The sequence below is a fragment of the Fusarium keratoplasticum genome, chromosome 8 (assembly GCF_025433545.1).
Source record: "Fusarium keratoplasticum isolate Fu6.1 chromosome 8, whole genome shotgun sequence".
NCBI lineage: Eukaryota > Fungi > Ascomycota > Sordariomycetes > Hypocreales > Nectriaceae > Fusarium > Fusarium keratoplasticum.
The window spans coordinates 2,107,005-2,134,039 of NC_070536.1; the positions used below are offsets into that span (position 1 = coordinate 2,107,005).

Genomic DNA, 27,035 nt, shown 5'->3' on the forward strand with positions numbered 1-27,035 from the left:
AAAACCTGGTCTCAGATCTCTTGCTTGGTTGACATGACATCGTCGTTGACCTCGGGTGCTGGTGGAGGATCAGATCCTCACGTGCTTGCTAGCTGAGCCACAGCCTACCGCCACACGTTGTGCCCCAGAGCTGCAAACATCTTTCACTTCAGAGCAAACCCTGAGAACAACAACCTTTCGCTTCCGCCACAAAGTTCGAAAACCGTATCATTACTGGTTTCGAATGGCTGCATCGATGAATCAGGACTTCATGGAGAGGTTGCTACTGACTTCAAAAAGTAATGATATGGGCTCTCATACTAACGGTTAGTAGGCAAGAGAGTGATGCTTCGGACGCGGACTCCGATTTGGAGGAGCTGGAGGGCGATATTGCCAAGTTCGACGAGTCTGTTCGAGAATTCCTGGCGACTCAACGCGATGAAGTTGTTCCCTCAGGCGCGACTCGCGCAGGTTATCGTGGAAGAGGAGCTCGAGGCCCGCGAAAAGCTGCAAAACCTCGAGGAGATATCACGGCACGTCTGTCCAAAGTGAACCAGGCCTTTCTTAGTGGCGACTACTCTCGCGCTTTAGATCTCGTATTCGAAGTCATTCGAATCAATGCAGAGACTCATCAAGCATGGACAACCTTGTCATCCATCTTTCGGGAACAAGGCGACTTGAGCAAGGCCCTGTCGGCCATGGTCTATGCTGCTCATCTTCGACCCAAGGATGTCAGCGGTTGGCTCCAGTGTGCATCTTTTGCGTTGGATACAATTGGAGATGATGAGGCGGGAAATCTCAATACAGCAAGGCTCTGCTATTCCGCTGCTCTGAGAGCCGATCACACGAATATCGATGCCAGACTTGGCAAGGGCTTGGTCTGTCATAGGCAAGGTCATCTCGCGGCCGCGATTTCTGATTACAAAACCGTACTCAAGCACCGCCCCTACGATCTAGAGATCGTTAGAAAGCTTGCAGAGGCATGCTTGGACAACAAACAAGCCGATACAGCTGTTCCCAGCGCGATCGCCGCTTACAAGCGGTTCTTTGACCATGAAATATCAGATCCTTCAGCTGGCATGCAAGCCCCTTGGCACGATATCGGGATTTACGTGGATCTTTTTGCTGCAACTGGCCGCTATCAAGACGCCATTTATCAAGCCAAGTCATTATCCAGGTGGCTGCTGGGTCGCGATGCCGAGACCTTTTGGGACAACTGGCAGTCGGATGACCGTGAGTGGGACGGAGATGATGAACGACGACTCTATGTTCCAGAGTATACAGCCGGAGCCTGGAGTCCTGAACTCTATGGCCAATCGTTTCCATGGGATCTCCGTGCTCGACTGGCCATCTATAGATTTCGCCTTGGTGATGAAGATGAGGCCATGGTGAGTGATCTTGTTATGGGGTTGAGTGAGATGCTGACATGGCTCAACAGAGACATCTATGGTGGTTTGATCCTGTCCTAGAACACACAAAGGAGTTTGCTAGCGATTTCCCCTTCATGGCCTTTGATATGGCTGAAGAACTGGCCCACCGAGGCCATACTCCCCTCGCTATCTCATACTACCAAATTCTGCGAGATCTGCCTGGAGACCCCGACGCAACCATCCTACTACAGTTGGGACGATGCCATTCCGCGATGGGGGAGAACGCAACTGCAGAGGAATACTTTCTCGCTGCCATCGACGCTGACGAAGACCAGATCGATGCCCGTATTGAGCTGGCCAACATGTATGAAAAGGCCAGAGAGGACGAAGAGGCCTTGATTCTCGCTGCCGAGGCACTGGCTCTCAGGGAAGCACGAGACCAAAATCTTGACGGTGACCAGAGCCAAGCAGCAGTGCCTGCCCAGCAAAATCGGCGGGTCCCGCGTCGAACCGGGGCTGTGCCTCGGAGGACGGATGCATCTGGTAGGCGTCTTATTCCGCGAAGATACCGACCGAAGCGACTAGCAGGCGCCGATAAGCGTCGTCAAGAGGAGCAGGCTCGCGCTGTGAAGCTGGCTGAGCAGTATGAGGTTGTCCAAGACCTGCGGAAACAGATACGAGAAGGTCGGAACGACCTCATCCCTGCTTGGATGGCATCCTCCAAAGAGCTTGTGGACGACTTCCGATCACTAAAGAAGTTCTACACCTGGGACAAATACCTGCATTTCCTCGGCCCGAAAAGTCTCAAACAGAGTGAAGCGGATAAGCCACAGACGGAACTGGCTCAGATGTATGAAAGACTTGCAAGAAGTGAGTTCTGGCTGCCTGTGACAAATCGATACCGTTAGGTACAGGACACTGACCTTGTATGCAGCTCTTGCTCCCCATCCTGGGCACGAGGGCCGAGAGGCGGGAACATCGGAGCTCGATGCTCATCAGGGAATTTCCTTCAACAACTGGCTATATCTGTTCCTCGACTATGCTATTGGACTGGCCATCGCACACCGACGTGACGAGGCATATCAGGTTTGCGAGGCAGCTCGGGACTCTACAGCTTTCCAGGCGCCAGAACATGGCTTCATGATCTACGTCGCCTGGAGTGGTAAGTTAATGATAAAACTGTCTTGGTTGAGGTTGCTAATATGATTAGTTTGTGCTATCTACACAAGTGACGAAGAACGATGTGTGGCGACAGCCCGCCAGTTGATGAGGGAGGGTGCAATGTCCGACTCGTATCGAATGTTTGCCCTTCTTTCGAATCTTTGCCAATCTCCTGTTTCTTGGTACACTTCAGGACCGGCCCAGAAGTATCTGCTTCGGCAGATCAAAGCAATGGATGATGCCCACACAGAGAGCGTGGCAAAGGCGGCTGCAGGCGAAGGTACAGAGGTGGCCCTTGATGCTTGTGTTCTCATGCTTTATGGGCACATTCTGTTCACCTCCACGAGTTACACATACGCACTTGGTATGGCCCGAACTTCGAAAACAAAAGGATACAGGCTAACGTTTCCTTGCAGGCTACTTTCTCCGTTCTCGTGCATTGGACCCAGATAATTCGATGGTCAACCTCAGTCTGGGTTTGGCGTATGTTCATTATGGTCTCAAGCGTCAATCCACCAATCGTCAATACCTGCTTCTGCAAGGGCAGTCCTTCTTGTCACGATACGCCGAGCTCGGATCAATGGACCAAGGGGAAAACAACGGCTTCACCAAAGCCGAGGCATACTACAACATTGGGCGTTTGTACCAACTCTTGGGCATCAACTACCTGGCGCTTGAATACTACTCGAAGGCAAAGAAAGTGTCTCGCGACAGACTAGGAAATGATGGTACCACTGGTGAGCTGGAGGCCATCATGCTGAGCAACGAGTTGATTTCGTTGCTCATCAATCAGAACAACTCGAAGGCTCTGGCTCTACTCAAGGCAAAGATCAGGCTATGAAGGCCTTAATGTGAAATTCGCACTAGCGTTGGTACCTATTTAGGTTTAAGAAATTCGATACCCAGTTTGACAGATGGTTGCATTATCCCAACATACGTTTAACTCACTCGTTAGCTTCCCCTGTTTGAAAATTCTGAGAAACAAGATGAATTAAAGTCTTGGTATCTAATAAACAACCCTCAAGTGATGACTAGTGTCTACTACCGCCGAGGTAATGAGAGGGTTATTTCATTGATTTATTAGAGCATCCAAGCCATGGGGTCACCGTCACCAGGATCAAAGATACCATTAGACATCTAAACAACTTGTTAGTACCCCGTGGAATGTGAGACCTCCGACTCCAACTTACCATAAAGTCCCAATCCTCACCAAAGTCAAATACTGCATTCGAAGGCAGCTGGCTTTGGTCGACTTCATCCGTTTCCATCTCCGCTGCCGCAGATTCCAATATGGGCAAACATCTCTCCTCGGCTGCCTCTCCAGCTCTAATCATGAATTCGGCCAAGGCATCCCCTGAAAGCCCCTGCAGGAGGCCTTGGATTTGTGCACCTGCCACGTTAATTCCAAGGTAACCCTTTATGTTGGTCTCCCCGGCCTCGATGCACCGTAGTGACCAAGTCTTTGAATCTTCTAGAGCACATAGCAAGTCCGATCTTAATCGTGCTGGGCATAAGCTTTCTTCCTCTTGAAGTTGATTCTTTAGCTCGATTGCTATGATGAGGCTGGCTTGCCAAGCCACTGTTCGAAAGAAACCAAAGCCGCATATCGTATAACGTGAGAATTCGTAACGACTTGAAGGAAATACATCATTTTCCGAGTGCGTATCGAGGGAAGACTCGGAGGAGGGAGGGTATGCCGCGCACCAGAGTTTGAACGAGGCTTCGACTGTCACCTTGCGGGAGAAGGCGTAGCACGCCTCGTGGAGTGACGGGCCGAGGAAGGGGAAATGGAGGGCTGAGACATAACGACGCATGATGAAGTCTACCGCACATAGCTCAAATTGGGATGGTGAGCGTCCGGGAGTTGATTTACAGCTGTGAAGGGATTGGGTCAAGGCCCTGTAGGAAGCCCTGAGTTCCGCATCGATTCGTAAGGTTTCCTCGTAACTTCCTTGGGAACCGATGTTGTTTAGAAGTTTGGCAACATTGAGGCGATCTGGGAACGTTTTTCGTAAGGCTCTGGCAATGGACAGCTCCGTGAACTCGTGTTCCGGCCGGGGCGCAGGATCCTCTGCCGAAAGTTGATCATCATCAAAATTACCGGGAGGCTCGGTGTCGAAATCATCCAGAGATATGAGAGGAGGACTTCCAGAAGATAGGCTGGACTGTAGAGAAATCTCAAGAATAGTGTTCCATAAGCGCCGGCGCATCTCTGAAACGAACCTTGTTCTCTTTGACAGATGCACAGGGTCTCTATGTAGGCCCATGGACACGGCGGTCCTGTGCAGCGAACCAGCGGCAACCCAGGGGGACTCACCACTGACCTGCACCATCTCTCGAGCAAGCAACAGCAAGATGTTGGTTTGTAGATACTGGATGCCCAGCCGTGACTTGAATTCTGGTTCCGAGACCCAGGCTTGTGCCTCATAGATCCATCGGACGGCCGATACACGCATCGAGAACTTTTCGTCGTAGGTCACAGCCCCTAAAGCCAGCACGAGCTTCAACTGAACGAGAAAAGATCGGTCGGGATCGTCTTGGGAGGTATACAGAGCCTCGTACTGTTTTCGGAAAGTCGGGACATGGAGGATTCGATAGATTCTCTCTGTAGTTCGTAGGTAGCATTCGACGAGCTCATCCGTGACGCTTTTGGGGGGCAGTTGAGTCGTCAATGATGTTGGCCAAGGAGGTGCTCGGCGCGCCTTGATGAGCCTCGCCAAAGCCTTGCACTTGGTTAAGTAGGTGACAATAGGGGAATTTTCATGCGCATATTTCTCAAGCATCTCGTGCATATCCTTGAGCTGGTAATTGTTAGTTTAGTGTCACGAGAAAGAAGACCACACTCACCAACGTCATTGTGTAGACAAAGTGGCTTTGCCCAAAAAGACGGGTCTTATGCGAGATCCCACGTGTGATAGGCAAAGCTCGACCGAATATGTGACTTTCGGAGTAAAAATGAAATGTGCCACCTATTCTTGATGATGTTGTTTCTATGTTCGAGGTGGGCGTCGAGACCATCGACTGGGAGGATCCTGGATGGCCCCTTGACAGCTGGTCTTCTAGTTGACGAACCCTGGACCTCAAAGCCTCGACCTCTTGAATGGATGGTGGGGTAGGTAAAGTTGACGCGCTTGTCAATGTGGGTTCCAAAGATGTTGCGGAGCGACTGGGAGCTGTCGAAGCGCTGCTCGTGTTGAAGACCTGATCCTGGGATGTCGGCATGAATGCATCATGGACCTCTGTAGATATGATGGGTGCATTGCGCGAAAGAGAGTGACCGATTTCAAAGCCTTGACTTCGCACCTGGAGAGGGTGGTTCTCATAGATGCAAGCATCGTTTTTGGAGCGTACGCAGTTGCTGCAAGGCACCTCTCGGTTGCATCGAATCTTGCGTTTTCTGCAAAGAGAGCATGAACTATAGCAATACGCAACGGATTAGCAGACGATCCTGTTTGAGAACGTTTGGCGTACACGGCTGGCCGTCTGCGGCGACGTTCGGGTTCACTCATCGTTGAGATCTTGATGGAGGTTGTTGGCAGGGGTTCGGGCTTGTCTAGGCCGAGAGAACAAATGAAGCTTCGGAGAGCGTAAGCGATTGACCTCAGACGAAAGAGCTATGGTTTTTTTCTTTTCTTTTTAAGACGAAGCGGAAATCCCGATCCCGATGCTGATTGACGCATGTTCTTGCATTGATGTTGATGTTTGCGGCAACTCAGGCGGAGGAGATGGGGCAGGAATTGCGCTTTGGGTCACTATGGTCCGCCATTTGCCGACTCCGATCCCCGACTCCGGCTCCACCCCGATTCTGACCCACAGTAAGGGGACTGTATCTCCGAATCTCTCTTGATCGAGAGTTGTATAAAATGGTAAAAGGATCTCGATTGTGAATGTTTGTAGTTCTTCATCTTCAGTACTGACTCATATAAGAACTTTTAACCAGGCAACTTATTATTGTTTGATTCTACTTCCTATCCCTCTCTGGCCAAACTCTACCTTCTCACCACTTACAACACACTTACAAAAACATGTCGACTACCAACCTCCGCAATCACAACCAAGACGAAAACCACACCACCAACTCCGTCAATGGAACTAATTCAGAAGAAAAGGGCATCTCTTCCGACTCCTCTGATGCCAATCACCCTGGAGAAGTGCCAGATGGTGGTTTGCAAGCCTGGCTTGTGGCCGCTGGAGGTGCATGCATCTTCTTCTCGTGCCTTGGCTTTGCCAATTCTTTTGGAGTCCTGCAAGAGTACTACATGACTCACCAACTCCGTGGAGAGTCAGCCGACAAGGTGGCCTGGATTGGATCCATGTCGACCTTCATCCAGTTCGCCGCAGGTGCCATAGGAGGGCCTATGTTCGATCGCTTTGGGGCGAGGGTAAGTTCTAGAACATGGCGAGCCGTTGATATAAAGCTTACATTAACAATGAAAGGTTATTCGACCCGCCGCTCTGTGTTATATATTCGCCACCATGATGACTAGTCTCTGTACTAAGTATTGGCAGTTCATGCTCGCACAAGGCGTACTCATGGGCGTAGCTATGGCATTTATGCAGCTTCCTGCGTTTGCAGCTGTTTCGCAATACTTCGACAAGAAGCGAGCAGCTGCGTTTGGAGTCGTCGTCTCCGGCTCCTCGATCGGCGGAGTCGTGTTTCCAATCGCCTTGTCCAAAATGTTGAACGACTCCTCTATTGGATTCGGCTGGTCAGTCCGTATCATGGGGTTCGTCATGATACCGCTGATGGGGTTCTCATGCTTGACGGTCAAACCACGCCTGCCGCCGAGGACAACATCCTTCTTCATTGCTGAAGCGTTCAAGAACACGAGGTATCTTCTCCTGATAAGCTCGCTGTTCTTCATGTTCCTCGGCATGTTCACTCCCTTGTTCTTCATTCCGACATACGCCGTGACAAGAGGCATGGAGCCAGCATTGGCCTCGTATTTGCTGGCAATAACCAACGCGGCCTCAACCTTTGGTCGGATCATCCCAGGTGTTCTCGCTGACAAGTACGGGCGGCTGAATATGTATACGCTGGGTGGGCTCAGCACTGGCATCGTTATCTTCTGCCTAAACGAGACCAAAAGCACACCCGCGCTGATTGTTTACGCTATCGTCTTTGGTTTCACTTCGGGCACGATTATCTCTGGAGCATCTGCAGCCTTTACTCTTGTGACAAAGGACTCTCGCGACAATGGGACATATATGGGGATGGGGATGGCGCTCAGTTCTTTTGCAGCCCTCATTGGCCCACCTGTAAACGGAGCACTGATTGACAAGTATGGAGGATTCTTTCAAGTTTCAGTATTCAGTGGTGTGATGTGTTTGGTTGGCGGGTTTGTGGGTTTGCTCACTAAGACTACAACAACACAAGGAATTTTTGGAAACGTGTAGTAGGGGACGTCTTCTAGACGAGGAATCTTTTTATGTGTTTAGATAGTGAAGCACTCGAGCTGCTTCTGAAAGCGCTTCACCTATTGTTAAATGAAGAAGACTGAATTCAATTTACGTAACAAGTTGTAAATGACCGTAACTGGCGAGGACCACACTACCCAGCCCTGCCCCCGATCCCTGTCTCTGACCCTGCCTCTTACTCTCTTATCCCTCGCGAGAGGTGGTTGGTAGAAGCTACAGGGCTTCTTCGGCGAAGAATTCCCTGGCCGTGACAATTCGGAAACGAGCCTCCAGTCGCCTCTGGCGGGGAAGGTCTGAACGCATTCATATAGCCACAACCACCCGGCCATGGACCACAACTACTCCAACACGACCGATCCTGCTTGAGATCCCTCGCCGACACGCATTCAGAACATTCTTCAAACCACCACTGCCTTAGAACTTGTATCTCGGGATAATACATACGCCGCCAAAACTACCCCCATACCATGCCTCTCGTAAGCCTCCTTGTTGTCCCTTGGTCCTGGGCGAGCAGGAACCACTAGCAAGACTAAGCAGAACCTGCCAGGTGGTAGTCTTTCGGACCAGGAGGCACCAACGTAATCCTCCCAACCTGTTTCCCCTTCGCCAATTACCACACAGTGCAAGGCTGGAATGTCTTCCTCGCTGCCTTGGTCGAATCTCATCCATCCAGCCACGCTTCCACTTTCCATGACCCTTGAGAGTTTCGTCCTTCCCTATGTGAAGACCCTGCGAGATCCGCGCAACTGGGGCCAGGATTTCCAGGCAGTCTACGTCCAACGTAATCTCGCCATGCAATCGCAAATTTTCACTTTGTTTGAGCCAGCCACGCTGACTCCCATACTCGATTCTCCCCGAGTAGGCCATCCAAGACCATGAAGGTACGTGCTGTTTCTCGAACCTTATCGGCATCATCGCCTCCCCGGAGCGCTTCCATAGCACCGGTAGAATTCCGCCAGTCGGGCTTCGAGTCCCGAAATGGCGATTGCCCTATCTTCCAATTTAGTAATGCCGAAGCCCGAATAGGTCATGAAGATGTCTTCAAATATTGAGTCCGAAAGACTGGGGTCAAGCCGTGATACGGTGCGATGGAAATCTGAATCGCCCAGCCAGTTCAAGTGCCTAGTAGAGCCAGTAAGTGAATGTTCGAACGCAATCCCTAGTCAGCAGTCCAATCGAATGTGCAGGTATTGAACAGAATATACTGAATATTTCGGAAAGCTCTAATTATAAGGTATATTCATTTGGTGGAAGCGTGTGGAGGGGATCAGTGGCAACATACTCACCTCCATGCATTACGCAGGCATCCATCCCGAATCACTGATACGCACTCCCAGTAGATCTGGTTACTGGTGAAATGGATAACTCGACGTGATAGTGCGCGCTCCTGAAGCACCCACGCCCGTTGGTTCAAGGGCGCTTTCTCCACGTCCTCAATGAAACCTTGCTCCACTGTGCTGGCGTACACATGAAATGGACCATATTCACTTGTCCCTGGAAGACAGGCAGACTTCTTAACTGACTTGTGGCCAAGAAAGCCTTGCTTGCAACTTTCGGCGGAGGTGGCGGCAATCGTGAAGTACGCCGAGGCAAAAACCGTCCCCATAGGTTTGGACTGACAAGCCCAATCGAACTGGTCATCCTGAATTATGCAGATGGAGTCGATCCAAAGGAAGTGTATTCCCAACTCCTTGGTAACTGCAATGGCATCCTGAAAGGTCTGGGCAGTTCGTCCGGCTTCATATCGCTGCGACGCCCGAGTAGATTGTCCCTGGTCGTCGAGAATGAGTTAACGTCTCCCTATCGATGTGATAAGGCCACCAATCTCCCTCTTTCGCCCTCTTCCGGGAAGTACAGGCGCAACTTGGCTGGGTCCCTGAGGTCGATTTGTAGGTAGCCCAGAAGCCTCCAGAAAGATCTTTGCGTGATCCTTGTGGTTTTTATTGCAATCGTCGAGCCATTCCTGCATTAACAGAAAATACATCCGACTCATAGCTTCTGGGGCAGTAGGGAATCCCACTGTACATCCCTGAGACGCCGACTCAGAGTGTGGATCTGCATGCAGTTCTATGTCCATACGTTCAGATCCTGCTCGAAGACTCAAAGACTATGGTCGCACCCTAAGAGTAACCAAACTTAGGTATTGGTCGTCGAGATGCTCGAAGAGCCTCACTAACAGACGGCAGGGAGCTCACAGCATTCTACCGATTTTCTGATGGAAGCCAAGTCGTTAAACGGTTGGTATTGCTCGCTTAGCCAGTGTTGGTGGGAATGTTCCCATAATGCTCGCATAATCGGGAAACTGTTGATTTCCCTGTTGTAAAACCTAAGCGAACGGTCTTGTTTGTGAAGACTAAAGAAGAATTTGGAATTGAGGCGTCCGTTAATGTATATCTTCGATTCTCTTCACGCTTAGCTTCTATCCTAAGTGCTTCTGCATACCGGATCATATGAGACAATCCTGTTGCACTCCGACGCGTCCCTGGCTCTTTTGGCCTAGTGAATTCCAGGATAGGCTTTCCTAATAATATTAATAAAAGAATTAATTTTATTAAAAAAAAGTTTTTTTATTAAAAATTATATATTTAATTTATTTTAAATAATTAAATTTATTATTTAATATAATACTTTAAAGAGCCTTATTTAATATTATTTCTTATAACTTATTATAAGTATTTTTAATATTTTTATAAAATTTATAAACTTTTTTAATATAATTATCTTAGTTATATTAAAAGATATATTAATATATATTAATTATATTATTTTAATTATTTAATTAAAAGTTTTAATAAAGTATTAATATATATAATAAGTAAGTAAGCTAAGTAACTAAATAAGTTAAAAATCTCTTAACCTATATTATCTCTATTTAATTAATTAATTCTTAATTACCTAATATATTATAATCTAATTATAAGGCTAGAATACTTTTTGCCCTTTAAGCCCTTTAAAATAACCTAAGACTTAATATTTAGTTTCCCCCTTAGCTTTATAATATAAAAAAAATAATTAATTATTTATTAATCGCGATATATTACTTATTAATATATATTAAGCTTTAAATTTTATTAAATAATATTAAGAGCTTAAGATATATTTTTTTTAAAAATATAATTATTAAAGAGCTAAATATAAAAATCTAATTATTATTTATAACGTATATGCATAGCAAGTGTCTCAGTAAGCAAGTGTCTCAAAAATACCCTATAGTGAGATTTCTACCTAATTGAAATTTTCTTTAAAAAATTCTAAAAAATTTAAATTAAATCTAATTAAGCTAAGATTAAATAACTTATGTTCTTTTAAGCTAAAATATATAGAAATATTTTTTAAAGATTATTTAAAAAATCCCTTATAAGGTAGTTTAGAGAAAGTGTATTCACACTGTGTATATTACTATTTCTCTATATAAGAGATTTTTTAAAAATCTAAAAAAATCATTTTTAGATTAAGTAAAGAGTTAGATTTATAAAATTACTTATTTTTAGTTTTTAGCTATTTTATAGCAGTTTTTAGAGGTTTAAGGTTTATAGTTTTTAAGTGCACAGTATAGCTGAGACACTTGCTTGACTGAGACACTTACTATACATATACGTTAATTAATTTTAATTTATAATAAATATAATTATAAAATATAATATCTAATTAAATAATATTTATAATTTTAATAAAATTAGCTTTCTTATAGGTATAATTATAAATAAAACAATTATTATAAGCTTAAAAAAATATTTAAAATTAAAATTAATTTAGCTTAAAAATTAAAAATAAATTATAATTATTTAAGTAATTAATATAAAAAGCTAAGTAATTTAATTATTTATTATTAATATAAATTAATATACTTAATAAATAAACTAATTAAATAAATAAACTAATTATAAATCCTAAATTACCTTAATAGAAATTATAATAAAAATACTATAAACTATTTAATTAATTAAAATTACTTATTATACTCTTCCCTAGATATCTTAATTACTACCTAATATATTCTTATATTATAACTAGGCTTATTATAGATATTATAATACTAAATACCTAATTATATTAACCTCCCTTAATTACTACTCCGCAATAATTTAGCTATTACCTATGCATTAGTATCTATTTAATTAATTACTTACCTTCTTTCCTCTATTATTATTACCCCTTTTTTCTATAGCTAGGTCCTTTTTACTCTCTAGCGCCGGCTTAGTATCTTATTTACCTATTAAAGGTCTTAGATCTCTACCTAAATAAGAGCTATCTTATATATAATTACCTTTATTCCCTTTATAAGAGACTTTAATACTTTAAGAATTAACTCTAGAGAGCTACTTTAGTACCTTTTAATCTATCTTTTAAGGTATTTAGACTAAGATTAGGCCTTAAGTATAATCTTTAGGGTCCTTAATGCCTAAGAGGTTAATTAATTAGAAGCCTCCTTAATTAGTATTAGTATCTATAGCTATATATTAAGCTTTAAGATTATACTTTCTAGATTAAGAGAAATAAGCCTAGCCCTTTTAAATAATACCTTAATATTTTTTTTTTATTATAATAGCTTAAAATATAATATAAAAGGCTAAAAAGAACTTAGTCTTTAAAATATATATAATAGAGCTTTTAATTAAATATTTTATTTCTTAATTATAAGCTCTCTTAAGTATATTAAAGTATATAATATTAAAGGGCTAAAATAAATAAAATAAATAAGGTAATATATAAAGCTAGATAATCTTTTTCTCTTTATAATATCTCTTAAATTTAATAAAGTAATAATTTTTATAGCTATTAAGAATTAAGAAATAATAAAAATTAATTAATTAATTAATTATATATTAATTAAAATACTTAAGCTATTTAAGACTAGTTTTATTATTAATCTAGCTATTTTAGGTTATTATAATAGCCTAATTACCTAAGAGGTTATTTTCTTAATATTAATTAGCGAGGTAATATTAACTTATATTAATAATAAATAATAGGATTAATTAGCTTTTTATATTAATTACTTAGATTACTATAATCTATTTCTAATTACTAAGTTATATTAATTTTAGCTTTAAATACCTTTCTAAGCCTATAATAACTATTCTGCTTATAATTATACCTATAAGGAAGCTAATCTTATTAAAGTTATAGATATTATCTAATTATATATTATACTTTATGATTATATTTGCTATAAGCTAAAACTAATTATAGATAATAATTAGGTCTTTATACTTAGCTCTTTAGTAATTATATTTTTAAAAAAAATATATCTTAAGCTCTAAATATTACTTAATAAAGTTTAAAGCCTAATATATACTAATTAGTAATATATCGCGGTTAATAAGTAATTAATTAGCTATTTCTTTAATACTATAAAGCTAAGGGGGAAATCCTCGCGAATCTAAGTTAAGAATAAAATACTTAAGAATCTCTTCCTCTAGCTTAAATAGCTTATATAATTTAGGGATAATATTAGCTTAGGCTTAAATATTATTATATTAGGTATAAAGGGTATTATAAGTAACTTAGTAGATCTTTATAGCATATTAGAGGCTTAATTTTAGGTTATTTTAATAGGCCTAAAAGGTAAGAAGGACCCTAGCCTCTCTATTAGATTATAATATATTAGGTAATTAAAAATTAATTAATTAAATAATAATAATATAGGTTAAGGGATTTTTAATTAGTTTACTTATCTAATTAGTTTATTTATTAAGTATATTAATATTACTTTATTAATTAATATTAAAATAATAACTTTTTAAGTAATTAAGTAATTATAATAACTTAAAATAATTAAATTAATAATAAGATTAATCTTAAGTAATTTAAATATTTTAATTAATATATAATTAATTAATTAACGTACTTGATAAGCGAGTGAGCCAGGCAAGCGAGTAAGCCACCTATACTGTGCACTAAAAGCTTAAATTTCTAAGTATAATAAAAACTATAATAAAATAGCTAGAAATCTAAAAATAATATTTTTAGCTAATTAACTCTTAAATAAACTATATATATTTTTTTAAAACTTTTAAAAAAATCCCTTTATAGAGAAATAGCTAAGTATATAGTGCGAATTTACTATTTCTTAAACTACTATATAAGCGATTTTTTTAAAAATTCTAGGGAATTATATAAGATTCTAAATAATATAAATAGTATATTTTAAAATTTTAAGTTATATATAATTTAAATTAAATTAATTAGAATTTTTTAAAGTATTTTTAAAATTAGGTAAAAATACTAAGAGTTTCAAAAGTGGCTCACTCGCTTGAGTGGCTCACTCGCTATGCATATACATTAATTAATTTTTATTATTTTTTAATTTTTAATATTTATATAAATTATTATTTTATTTAATTTAAGAAATATTATTTAAAAAAAATTATTTAGCTTTATATATTATTTTATTTATTTTATTTATTTTAGCTTTTTAATATTAAATATTTTAATATATTAAAATATATTTATAATTAAAAAATAAAATAATTAATTAAATATTTTATAATTTATATTTTAAAAATTAAGTTTTTTTTAATTTTTTATATTATATATAAGGCTATTATAATAAAGAAAAATATTAAAAAAGCTTTTAAAAAAATTAATTTTATTCCTTTTAATCTAGAAATTATAATCTTAAAGCTTAATATATAACTATAAACTCTAATACTTATTAAAAAGAGATCTAAGCCCTTAATCTCTTAGGTCTTAAAGACCTTAAGGATTATACTTAAGATTAGATCTTAATTTAAATACCTTAAAAGATAAATTAAAAGGTATTAAAGTAACTCCCTAGAGTTAATCTTTAAAGCCTTAAAATCTCTTAAGAAAGGAATAAAAATAATTATATATTAGGTTACCTTATTAATTACTAAGAATAAAAACCTTTAAGAGGTAAATAAGATATTTAGTTAGCGCTAAAGGGTAAAAAAAACCTAGCTATAAAAAAAAAGGGTTATAATAATAAAAAAAAGAAGATAAGTAATTAATTAAATAAATATTAATATATAAGTAATAGCTAAATTATTAAGATATAATAATTAAGAAAAATTAATATAACTAAGGGTTTAATATTATAATATTTATAGCTAGCTTAGCTATAATATAAGGACTTATTAAGTAATAATTAAGATATCTAGGGAAGAATATAATAAATAATTTTAATTAATTAAATAATTTATAATATTTTTATTATAATTTCTAAAAAAGAGATTAAGAAAAGTAGTTTACTTAGTTACCTAGCTTACTTACTTATTATATATATTATTATAATTATTATTAATTATACTTAAATCTCTTTTTATAAAAATAATAAAAATATAAGATTTTAAGATTTTAATCTTAAATAATTAAGAATTATAAAAATAATAAAAAAATTAATATTAAAAAAAAAAAACTATTATATAAAAAATTTAAATTTAAATTTTTTTAATTAATTAAAATATAAGCTATTTATTATAAATAAGGCTAGCTTTATATTATAACTATAATATAAGCTAGGTAGGGAAGTATAATAAAATAACCTAATTAAGTAAGAGATTAAAATAACTAAACCTTATTTTAATTAGTCCTAGGACTAAGTAATAGAAATATTAATCTTACCTTAGACTAAACCTTAGTATAATTAATTTAGAGAAATTATTATAAATATATAAAATATATTTATTATATTTTTTTATATAATAATTACCTTAGCTATTAATATAACTTAATTATACTTAATACCTTTAAATATATTACTAGATATAACTTATATTACTTATTTAAATATATATATTATTTTTTTTATTAATATAAACCTTATATAATTAATTTATCTCTTAAGAACCTTATAATTATTATATATTAATAACTCTTATTTAATAATATATTTATATTACCTTAACTAATATTAAATATAATAATTACTTAAATAAATTATATAAATAACTATTAATAAATCCTACTTATTAATTATTTACTTATATTTATTATAACTAACTCTTAGGATAAAAATATAAATAATATAAAAAGCTTTAATAATAAAAAAATTAAATAACTCTAAGCTTAAATTATTACTATAAGTACTAAGATAAATAAATTCTATAAGCTTATTAAAAAAATAAATAAAACCTAATATAATTAAAATACCTAATACTTAAATAATATCTAAGATATTAATAATATAGCTATTATTACTATAAGGGGAAAAAATATAAGAGAAATCCTAAAATTAACCCCCCTAGAAATATTTAATAAAACCTTAAATAAATTATTAATCTTTCTAATATAGCTATAAGTCTTTATAGCTTATTACCTAATATAATTTACCCTTATATTTAGCTATATTTAATATATTATAGGATAGCTTATTAAGCTAGCTATAATATAATTTAAACCTATTATAAGAAAATACCTTATAATCTTATTTATTAAATTATCCCTAGGAATTATTAATTTTTACTTAGATTATAAAGCTATTAAGGCTATTTTTTAATAAGCCTTTAGTACTATAAATAAAAAAATATAAGTTAAAAAAATACTTAAGACCCTTAGGTAAACTTAATTTATCTTAAATTATAAGATAAAATATTTCTAGCTTATAATAAAACTTAGCTAAGATTAATAATCCTTAATATTTTTTTTTAATACGCTTAAAAAAAATATTTAAATAAAATTATATAAAAAAAACTAATTAAATAACCTTATTAATTATATTAATAAGGCTATAAGGATTAATAATTAATAATTCTCTTAGAAGAAATTATAAAACCTTAGGTTTAATAATAATAAAATTAATACCTTTTATTTTAATATAAACTAAGATAAGAGATAATAAAATAATACCTCTTATAAGATATACTAAGGGCCTATAAAACTTAGAGCTACTTAGTAAGGATAAAAAGATATTAAGTATTATTATTATTATAAGAAGGGCTATAAGGCTAATAAATAGAAAAAGAAATAATAAGATATTAAGAAAAGGCGCTATTAATTAAAACCTTAATTAAACTTCTTAGAAAGAAAACAAAAACTTAAATATAATTAATTAAGATAATAATTCTTAGATAATTATTTATATTACTAAGACTCTAGGAATAATATAATAAGAATATAATAAAATAAGACTTTAACCTAGAGAAATTATTATATCTTATTAAGCTATTTACTTAATAAAAAAATAAGCAAAGGGTAATTATATAATTAATAATATTACTAAGTAATACTTCTATAAACTTATTAAACCCCTAAAAGCCTATTAGTTATACCTTATAGACTTAGATATATAAAATCCCTTATTAAAATTAAATAATAAGAAAAAAGATTTTATTAATAAATAATAAATTATTACTATAACCTAGCTAAATAAGTATTATAAATTTATTAATTATAATTAATATTTTATAAAAGCCTAGGTATAATAAAAATAAGATATTATATAAATTTATTAATAATAATATAATTATTATATTATATTATAAGAAGATAATTATAAAATCTTAGTTAATAAAGAAGTTAATAAATATTATTAACTAAATATAGCTACTTAATATATCTAGCTAACTAAGAAATAATAAGATATAAATAATATAGAAGATATTTATATATAAGTATATTATAAAGAATTAATTATAAACCTATAATAACTAAAACCCTAATATAATATATAAGATAACCTATATATAATATTTATATATTTATATTATAAAGAAATTTCATAGGTATTATTTAAAAATTATTATTATAATATATATATTATAAATAAATAATAAAATAACTATTTCTTAGTTTAATTATTATAACCTAATATTAAACCTTACTTAGCTTATAAAATCTTTTATTATAAGATAGAAAAATAATATAAAAAACTTAATGTTATTACTTTATAATTTTACCTTATAGAGAAAGAAGCTATTAGTATAAAATAATAATAAAATAAGATAAAATACTTAATAAAAATTACTTAAATATAAAAGCTGTATTATATTATAAAGAAATATACGTATAATATAAATATTAAGTCTTAAGAAGCCTATAATTATATAAAATATATAATAAAAGAAAGGTTTAATTTTATAGCCTACTAAGGAAATATTATTAATAAAGAATAATATAAAAATATTTAATATTACTTTAAGAAAGATTATAGACCTGTATATAAAGTCTTATAAGAGTATGTTAATTATATTAATAGAGGAGACTTTAATAAGGTCTATTTAGAAAGGTTATTATTATTAAAATATAATTATTAAAATAAAAATAACTAAGCCGGAAAAGATAGTTATTAAAAATAGATTAAAAAATTAAAAAAAGACTATAATTATATAATATATATAGATAATAAATATATATATAATTACCTTTGTTATGTTATTAAGAAACTAAAAGACTAAATACCTTATTTAATATAAGGCAATAAATAAATAAATATAAGGATATATTACCCTAGAAGGCCGTATATTTAATAAATAAAATAAATAAGTAATAATACCTAGAATTAAAAATATAAATTAAAGGAAAATAATTAAATACTATAATAAATAATAAAGCTAAATAAAATTATTTTAACTTAATACTAATAAATAAGCTTAGGCTAATATAAAGGTATAAGTAAGAGCCTTATTTAATTATTAACTAAGAGGGAACCCTTATTAATTATAATAATAAAATTATTAATTATAAGATTAATTACCTCAAGGTTTTTATTAAAGAAAAAAACTAAGAAATCTTATTTAATATTATACTAAATAAATAATATAATTTTATACTTAGGTACTTATAGTTATAATAATATAACTTATACTTTAATTAGAGAATTAGCTAAGTATTTTCTTTTAATACTAAGGTACCTTTTATAATAAGTAATAACTTAAATATGAGATCTTAAATTTCTATTAAAATAAATAGAGAAATTAAATAAAGATAAATATAAAATACCTTTTTATTTATAGGGATAAAATATAAATACTTTAATAAATAAAAATAATAATAATAAAGAATAATTATTAGAATTATATAATAATTTTATAGACTTAAAAATACTCTTATGTCATTAAAAAAACTACCTGATAACCTAGAAAAAAAAAGAAAATTAACTTAAAAATATATTATATTAATATAAAACGTATAAATAACTCATCGGGAAAGAACTTAAGATAAGTCTATTAAAATATATATATTATAACCTAGAAATTAAGTTTATTAATATGAAAGAATCTAGCATTAATAAACTTTATTTACTTAATAAAATATAATTATTAATATTAAAGAAATATACTAAAGATATATTATAAAAAAGATATATTAAGAAAAATATGTTATTTATTAAATATGTTATTATATTTATTTTTAAAAAAGATAATAAATTCTAATTTTATATTAATTTTAAAAGAGCCTTTACTATTAAAATTACTAAGATATAGATTAAAATACTTTGATCCCTATTTTAGGTGGTATAAAGTTAAGTCATAATATTAATTTTAAAATACTTAATATTATTATAATTAAAGATTAGATATCCCTATCTTTTATTACTAAGTTAAAGGATTAACTTTTTATAATAAAGTATTTTATTATACATAACCTTAAAAGAGCTTATAACCCTGTCTAAATGAAAAAAAGATATAAATAAAAAACTACTTTTTATATTAAATATAAACTATTTAAATATCTTATTATACCTTTTAGACTTATTAATATACTTATTATATTTTAATAAATAATTAATAATATATTATAAAAATACATAGATATATTTATTATATATTACCTAAATAATATCCATATCTTCTTTAAAATAAAAGAAAAATATATAAAATATATATATAAGGTATTATAAATATTATAAAATACTAAGTTATTAATAAAACCCAGGGTTATGATTTAGTCACTTTAGTCTTAGTCAAGGGCTGACTTTATTTAGCCTATTTTAGTCTTAGTTAGACTAAGACTAAGACTAAGACTTTTTAGTCAGACGAAAAAGTTAAGCTTTTAGTCACTTATATAATAAGAAAAGTAACTAAAAATAGCTATAAAAGGCTATTAAGGGAATATTATATAATATAAAAATTATTATAAGTATTATTATATAAGTCTTTAGTTATAATATATTTTATCTTAATTTTAACTAATTTATTTAAGCTATAATTAATTAAGTTAGCTTATTATTCTTAAAGAGCTCTAAATAAGCTTCTTAAAAATACTTATTTTTAAAAGTATAATAATAATTATAATAAATTAGATAAAAATATAAGGTTTAATCTATTATAATATAGACAAAATAGAGATATTATATAAGCTATTTATATTACTAATAATTAAGGTTATTTATTTATTATATTAATATGTGACTAAAATTCTGACTTTTTAGTTACTTTTAGTCTAACTAAAAAGTCTTAGTTAAAATTAGCCATTAACTTTGGTCTGACTAATTTCTTTAGTTAAAAAAAAAGGCTGAGTTTAGTTAGACTAAGACTAAAAAATCACTGACTTTTTAGTTATAACTAATCTTAGTTAATTAGTTAGTGAATTAATCACTGACTAAATCACCACCCTGATAAAACCTAAGAAAAATAAATTTTATATCTTAGAGGTAAAATTCCTTAGATTTATTATTTTATATAATAAGATATATATAGACCTTAAGAAGGTCTTAGTAATTAAGGATTAAAAGGAATTAATTATTATTAAGGAAATATAAGCCTCTCTTAGATTAATTAATTATTATTATAAATTCCTTAGAGCCTTTAAAAAAATAATTATACCCCTAATAAAACTTATAAAAAAAATAAAATCTTTATACTAAGAATTATAATAAAATAGGCCCTTAAATAAGTTAAAGAACTTATCTTAAGTAAATTAATACTAAAAATATTTAACTTAACCTAATAAATTAAGTTTAAAATAAATATATTAGATTTTATACTTAGCGCCTAGATTAAAAAATAAAATAATAAAAAACTTTTATACCTAATTATATTTTATTTCTATAAATTATATAAAATAAAACTTAATTACTTTATTTATAATAAAGAATTCCTTATAATTATTAATACTTTTAAGGAGTTTTAATATTACCTCCTTGGAAATAAATATTAGATTAAGGTATATATAAATTATAAGAATATAACTTACTTTGCGAAAATATAAAAACTTAGTAAATAATAATTATATTATATTAAATACCTTTCTAAATTTAATTATATTATTATTTATATTAAAAGATTAAATAATAATAAGGCTAATATTATTAATAAATAACCTAACCTAGATATTAAGAAGGTTAAAATATAAGGATAATTATTATATTATATATTAAAAGAATACCTAGAATAAAGAATTATTATATAAATATAATACTTAATACCTCTACCTAAGTATCTTATACTTATTAGAAAATATAAATAATAAGTTATAGACTTTATCAATTATATATAAGGATATTAATAAAAAATGGGCTTTAGACCTATAAAGAGAAGCTCTTAATCCCTAATAAAATATTTTTAATTATTTTTTAATTATTATTATTACTAAGTTATATAATATAAGAACATAAATAAAATAACCTAAGCTATATAATAATATTATAAAAATTATAGACTCTTATATAAGATAAAAGGAAATATATTTCGCTATAAATAATATTATAAAGTAACTAGATAAGTAGCTAAGGAATAAGTCTACCTCTCGGAAAAAAAATACTAAGAATAAATAATTATATTATTTTATAATAATAACTATAGAGACCCTAAAAAATTAGCTATATATATTACTAAGTTCTTAAAAGGTAATTTCGTCGAAGAATACTAAAAATAAATAAAGACTTATATTATTCATTAATATATCTAGAAAAATACAAGGCCCTTATAGTAACTTATATAATAAAATAGAATGATTTATTATTAAAATAAATCTAATAATATAATTAATAACTTAGATAATAAATAAATAAGTATATTAATAAGTCTTAAATAAGCTATAATATAAACTCATAAATAAAATATATAGCTACCTATTATAAATAGTAAGGAATTAATAAAACCCTAGAATAAATTAAAATAATATTTATTTTTCTTAATATGAAGAAAATGATTTTAATAATTATTAATTAATATAACCTTTGCATAAGACCTAAGGCATAATATTATAAACCTTATAGAAAACTATAATTACTCTTAATTATAGAATAAATATAGGATTTTATTATTATAGACTTTATTATTAAATTACTCTTATTAAAAGAATTAGTTACTAAATTTTTTTATAATAATATTCGTATTATTATAAATAGATTTATAAAATTTTTATATTTTATATCTTATAGAGAATTAATAACTAAAGAATTTACTTATTTTTTTTAGTTTTAGTTTACTAAGATATATAATATATTACTTAAAATTATTTTAGATTAAGGATTATTATTTATTTCTAACTTTTAGTAAAGCTTAATAAGATATTTAGGGATTAACCATAAACTATCTATAATATACTATAAAGAGATAAATAAATAAACTAAATATATAAACTAGATATTAAAATAATACCTTTAATATTATATTAATTATAAATACAATAACTAGCAGGGTTGTGATTTAGTTAGTGAATTAATCACTGACTAAATAACTAAGTTTAGTCATGACTAAAAAGTTAGTGATTTTTTAGCCTTAGTCTAACTAAAGTCAGCCTTTCTTTTTTGACTAAAGAAATTAGTCAGACTAAAGTTAAGGGCTGATTTTGACTAAGACTTTTTAGTTAGACTAAAAGTGACTAAAAAGTTAGAAATTTAGTTACTTATTAATATAATAAATAAATAACCTTAGTTATTAGTAATATAAATAGCTTATAAAATATCTCTATTTTATCTATATTATAATAAATTAAACCTTATATTTTTATCTAATTTATTGCATTTATTATAATACCTTTAAACATAGGTATTTTTAAGAAGTATATTTAGAGCTCTTTAAGATTAATAAGCTAAGTTAATTAATTTTAGCTTAAATAAATTAGTTAAAATTAAGATAAAATATATTATAACTAAAGGCTTATATAATAATAATTATAATAATTTTTATTTTACGTAATATTCCCTTAATAGCCTTTTATAGCTATTTTTAGTAATTTTCCTTATTATATAAGTAACTAAAAGCTTGACTTTTTAGTCTGACTAAAAAGTCTTAGTCTTAGTCATAGTCTAACTAAGACTAAAAGAGGCTGACTAAAGTCAGCCCTTGACTAAGACTAAGGTGACTAAAGTCAACCCTTGACTAAGACTAAAGGACTAAAGTCAGCCCTTGACTAAGACTAAAGTGACTAAATCACTACACTGATAACTAGGTTAAGAAATTATTAATCGCCTAGCGAGCTTGTAATATAGCTATAACTAAAAATATAAAAATTATATTAGCTTATATTAATTTTAGGTTTACCTTAGATACCTATTAATAAATAAGAGATATAATTACTAACCCTAAAGTATTTCTTATTAATAATTAATTATAAAACTTATATAAAGAAACAAAAATAAAACTTAAATTTATTAAGAATAAAATAATAAATTATATTAATAAGAAAAAATTAAGGGATTAATCTTCTTAGAGGGAAATATAGCCTACCTAATACTAAAAAATATTAAAATAAAATAACTAAATAAAAAACTTAATTATAAATATATTAAGCCCTATAAAACTAAATAAAAAATCTTAAAATATAATTATAAATTAGATTTATTACCTAAGGTTAAGCTTTACTTAACTTTTTATATTTCTTTACTAAAATTAATAAAAAATATTATATAAGTTAAAATTAATAATAAATTATAGATAGAAACTAATAAGCTAGAAGAATATATTATAGAAGCTAGTTTTAATATAAATAAAATTAATATTAAAATAATATATTTTAGTAAATAAAAAAACTACTTAAACTTAGAAAATACCTAAGAACCTTTAAAATACCTTATAGGTATATAATACCTTTTAAAAAACCTTTATTTATAATACTAAAAATAGGCTTATTAAGGCTAATAGTATTTAACTTAATTAAGTTAATAGCCCTAAAGAGATATATTTTTATTACTATAGATAATTCTTTATAAAGCTCGCCTAATTTCTTTAAAGTATATAAATTATATATTAAGGCCTTATTACCCTATGCCTTAAGTAATTTTTTTTATTTTATATATAAGCGAGCTTAGCTATTACTTCCTTAAGGGTAGCCTCTATCTTAGCCTTCTTATCTTCTAGATATTTATATTTTTTAAATATTTTTAGCTATTACTAAGGTTAGTTATCTATAATAAGAAAAATATTAATATATACCTATAAAAGAAAGCTATTTTAGCCCTATTATATATAACCTTTATATTAATATTATTATTATTATTATATAACTTTATATTACCTAAAATAAGGATTAAAATATTATAATTAATATCTTAGTAATATTAATAATAAAAGCTCTATACCTAAAGCTAGAGGCCTTAATAGGCTTAAATAAATAAGGTTTATTTATATAATTATTAATAGCTTTAATACTATATCAAAGCTAGCTTTATTTATAATAAATACCTCATATCTTAATTAATTAAAGAGGTTAAAATCTAACCCCTTTATATAATAGCTCTTCCCTCTAATATTAACCTTTTTATTACTTTTATAATTTTTAATTACTTAAAGAGGTTAAAATCTTAAAGGATTTTATTTTTATTATTCTTATAAAAAAACATTTAATTATAATTAATAATAACTAATATATTTCATAAGTAAGTATAATAGATAAATAAGTATAATAAAAATCCTAACCTTCCTATTAGAGATCGCAAGAAAAACACTATAAACTATTTAATTAATTAAAATTACTCGCTATACTCTTCCCTAAATATCTTAATTATTACCTAATAGGTCCTTATATTATAGCCGGGCTTACCGTATACACCATAGCGCCAAATACCCAGTCCAACTAACCTTCCTCGACTACCACTCCTCGATAATTCGGCCACTACCTACGCATCAGCATCTATCTAATTAATTACTTACCTACCTTCCTCTACTATCATTACCCCTCTTCGCTATAGTCTAGTCCTTTTTGCCCTCTAGCGCCGGCTTAATATCTTATTTACCTCTCAAAGATCTTTAACCTTAGCAGTCAATAAGGTAACCTTATATATAATAGCCTTTATTCCTTTTGCAAGGGACTATAGAGCTTCAAGGATTAACTCTAGAGAGCTACTTTAATACCTTCTAATCTATCTTTTAAGGTATTTAGACTAAGATCTAGCCTCAAGCATAGTCTTTAAGGTCCTTAAGATCTAAGGGGTTAAGGGTTTAGCCCCCTCCTTAGTAGGCATTAGAGTCTATAGCTACATATTAAGCTTTAAGACTATAATTTCTAGGTCAAGAGGAATAAGACTAGCTCCTTTAAAAGCCCCCCTAATATTTCTTTTAGTTATAATAGCCTTATATACTATATAGAAAGCTAGAAAGAACTTAGTCTTTAAAACATAAGTTATAAAGTATCTAATTAATTGCTCTATTTCTCGACTATAAGCTTACTTTAGCACGCTAAAGCACTTAATATTAAGAGGCTAAAATAAATAAGATAAATAAGATAATATATAAAGCTAGATAATTTTCTTTTCCTTATAATATCTCTTAAATTTAATAGACTAGTAGCTTTTATAGCCATTAAGGATTAAGAGATAATAAGAACTAATTAATCAATTAATTATATATTAATCAAAGTACTTAAGCTACTCGAGACTAGTCTTATTATTGGTCTAGCTATTTTAGGTTATTATAATAGCCTAATCGCCTAGGAGGTTACTTTCTCGGTACCAATTAGCAAGGTAATATTAGCCTATACTAATAATAAACAATTAAATCACCTAGCCTTCCGCATTAATTACTTAAATAACTATAATCTATTCCTGGTTTCTAGGCTATACTAATTTTAACTTTAAACGCCTTTCTAAGCCTATAATAACTATTCCGCTTATAATCATACCCATAAGGAAGCTAATCTCATCAAAGTTATAAATATCATCTAATTAGATACCATACTTCGCGATTATATTCGCCATAAGCTAAAACTAATCGCGGATAATAATTAGATCTTTGCACTTAGCTCTCTAATAGTTATATTTCCAAAAAAAACACGTCTTAAGCTCTTAATATCGCTTAACAAAGTTTAAAGCCTAATATATACCAACGGGTAGTACATCGCGGTCGGTAAGTAATTAATTAGCCATTTCCTTTATACCACAAAGCCAAGGGGAAAATCCTCGCGAATCTAAGTTAAGAATAAAATAAATAAGGATCTATTCCTATAGATCAGATAGCCAACGTGATTTCTAGATAATATCACATCGAGATTAAATACCTTACTATCGGCGATATAAGGTCTAATAATAGACCTTATAGATAATAGCAGCCCATCGGAGACTTAATTTTAGGTTATTTTAAATAGCTTAAAGTGCTAGAAGCATTCTAGCCTTATTACTAGGGCCTAATATATTAGGTGATTATAAATTAATTAATTAAATAGAGAAGATATAAGGTAAGGGATTTTTATTATACTTACTTATCTATTATACTTACTTATGAAATACATTATAACTAATTAATTTACTAATTAATTAATTAATTATATATTAATAATTATAATAATTATTCTCTATTAAAACCTTTAATAAAGTAATTAAAGTAATATAACTAATACCTATTAATATACCTTCTAATATAACTAAAATAACCTTAATAGGGAAATTTATAAACTTTATAAAGGTATAAAAAATACCTATAATAAGCTATAAGAAATATTATTAAATAAATATCTTTAGAGTATTAAGTTAAGTAAAAATCTTAATAATATAAAATATATTAAACTTATAATCTTTACTTATAATATTTTTCTTTTTTTATTTAGCCTCTTTTTACCTAATAATAATATTAATAAAAAAATTAATTTTATTAAAACCTCTTAAAAAAGGCTAGAAGAAAAGTAAGTTCTTATTAATAAGGAAGATTAATTCCTTAAAGACTTAAAATATAACTAATATATAGCATAGCTTATAACCCTTATTATAAATATTAATATTTTCTATTATATTAAATAAGAAACTTAAAGAAGTCTTATTATAGCTAG

General features: G+C 30.7%; 3 protein-coding genes across 3 annotated transcripts; 2 read left to right on the plus strand and 1 right to left on the minus strand.

Annotated features, from left to right (window-relative positions):
- Window positions 1–202: 202 nt before the first annotated feature.
- NCS57_01048100 (uncharacterized protein) lies at window positions 203–3,351 on the plus strand (the record flags this gene model as incomplete). Its single annotated transcript, XM_053060226.1, has 6 exons — window positions 203–258; window positions 314–1,367; window positions 1,418–2,219; window positions 2,284–2,511; window positions 2,560–2,874; window positions 2,927–3,351. Exons 1-6 carry the CDS (start codon window positions 224–226, stop codon window positions 3,349–3,351), a joined length of 2,859 nt encoding a protein of 952 aa, XP_052910620.1. The 5' UTR covers window positions 203–223.
- Window positions 3,352–3,590: 239 nt separating this feature from the next.
- On the minus strand, window positions 3,591–6,019 carry NCS57_01048200 (Zn(2)-C6 fungal-type domain-containing protein; the record flags this gene model as incomplete). The annotated part of the gene is made up of 4 exons (XM_053060227.1): window positions 3,591–3,647; window positions 3,701–5,311; window positions 5,358–5,925; window positions 5,982–6,019. 4 exons carry the CDS (start codon window positions 6,017–6,019, stop codon window positions 3,591–3,593), a joined length of 2,274 nt encoding a protein of 757 aa, XP_052910621.1.
- Window positions 6,020–6,535: 516 nt separating this feature from the next.
- On the plus strand, window positions 6,536–7,907 carry NCS57_01048300 (MFS domain-containing protein; the record flags this gene model as incomplete). Its single annotated transcript, XM_053060228.1, has 2 exons — window positions 6,536–6,892; window positions 6,948–7,907. 2 exons carry the CDS (start codon window positions 6,536–6,538, stop codon window positions 7,905–7,907), a joined length of 1,317 nt encoding a protein of 438 aa, XP_052910622.1.
- Between the last annotated feature and the right edge of the window lie 19,128 nt (window positions 7,908–27,035).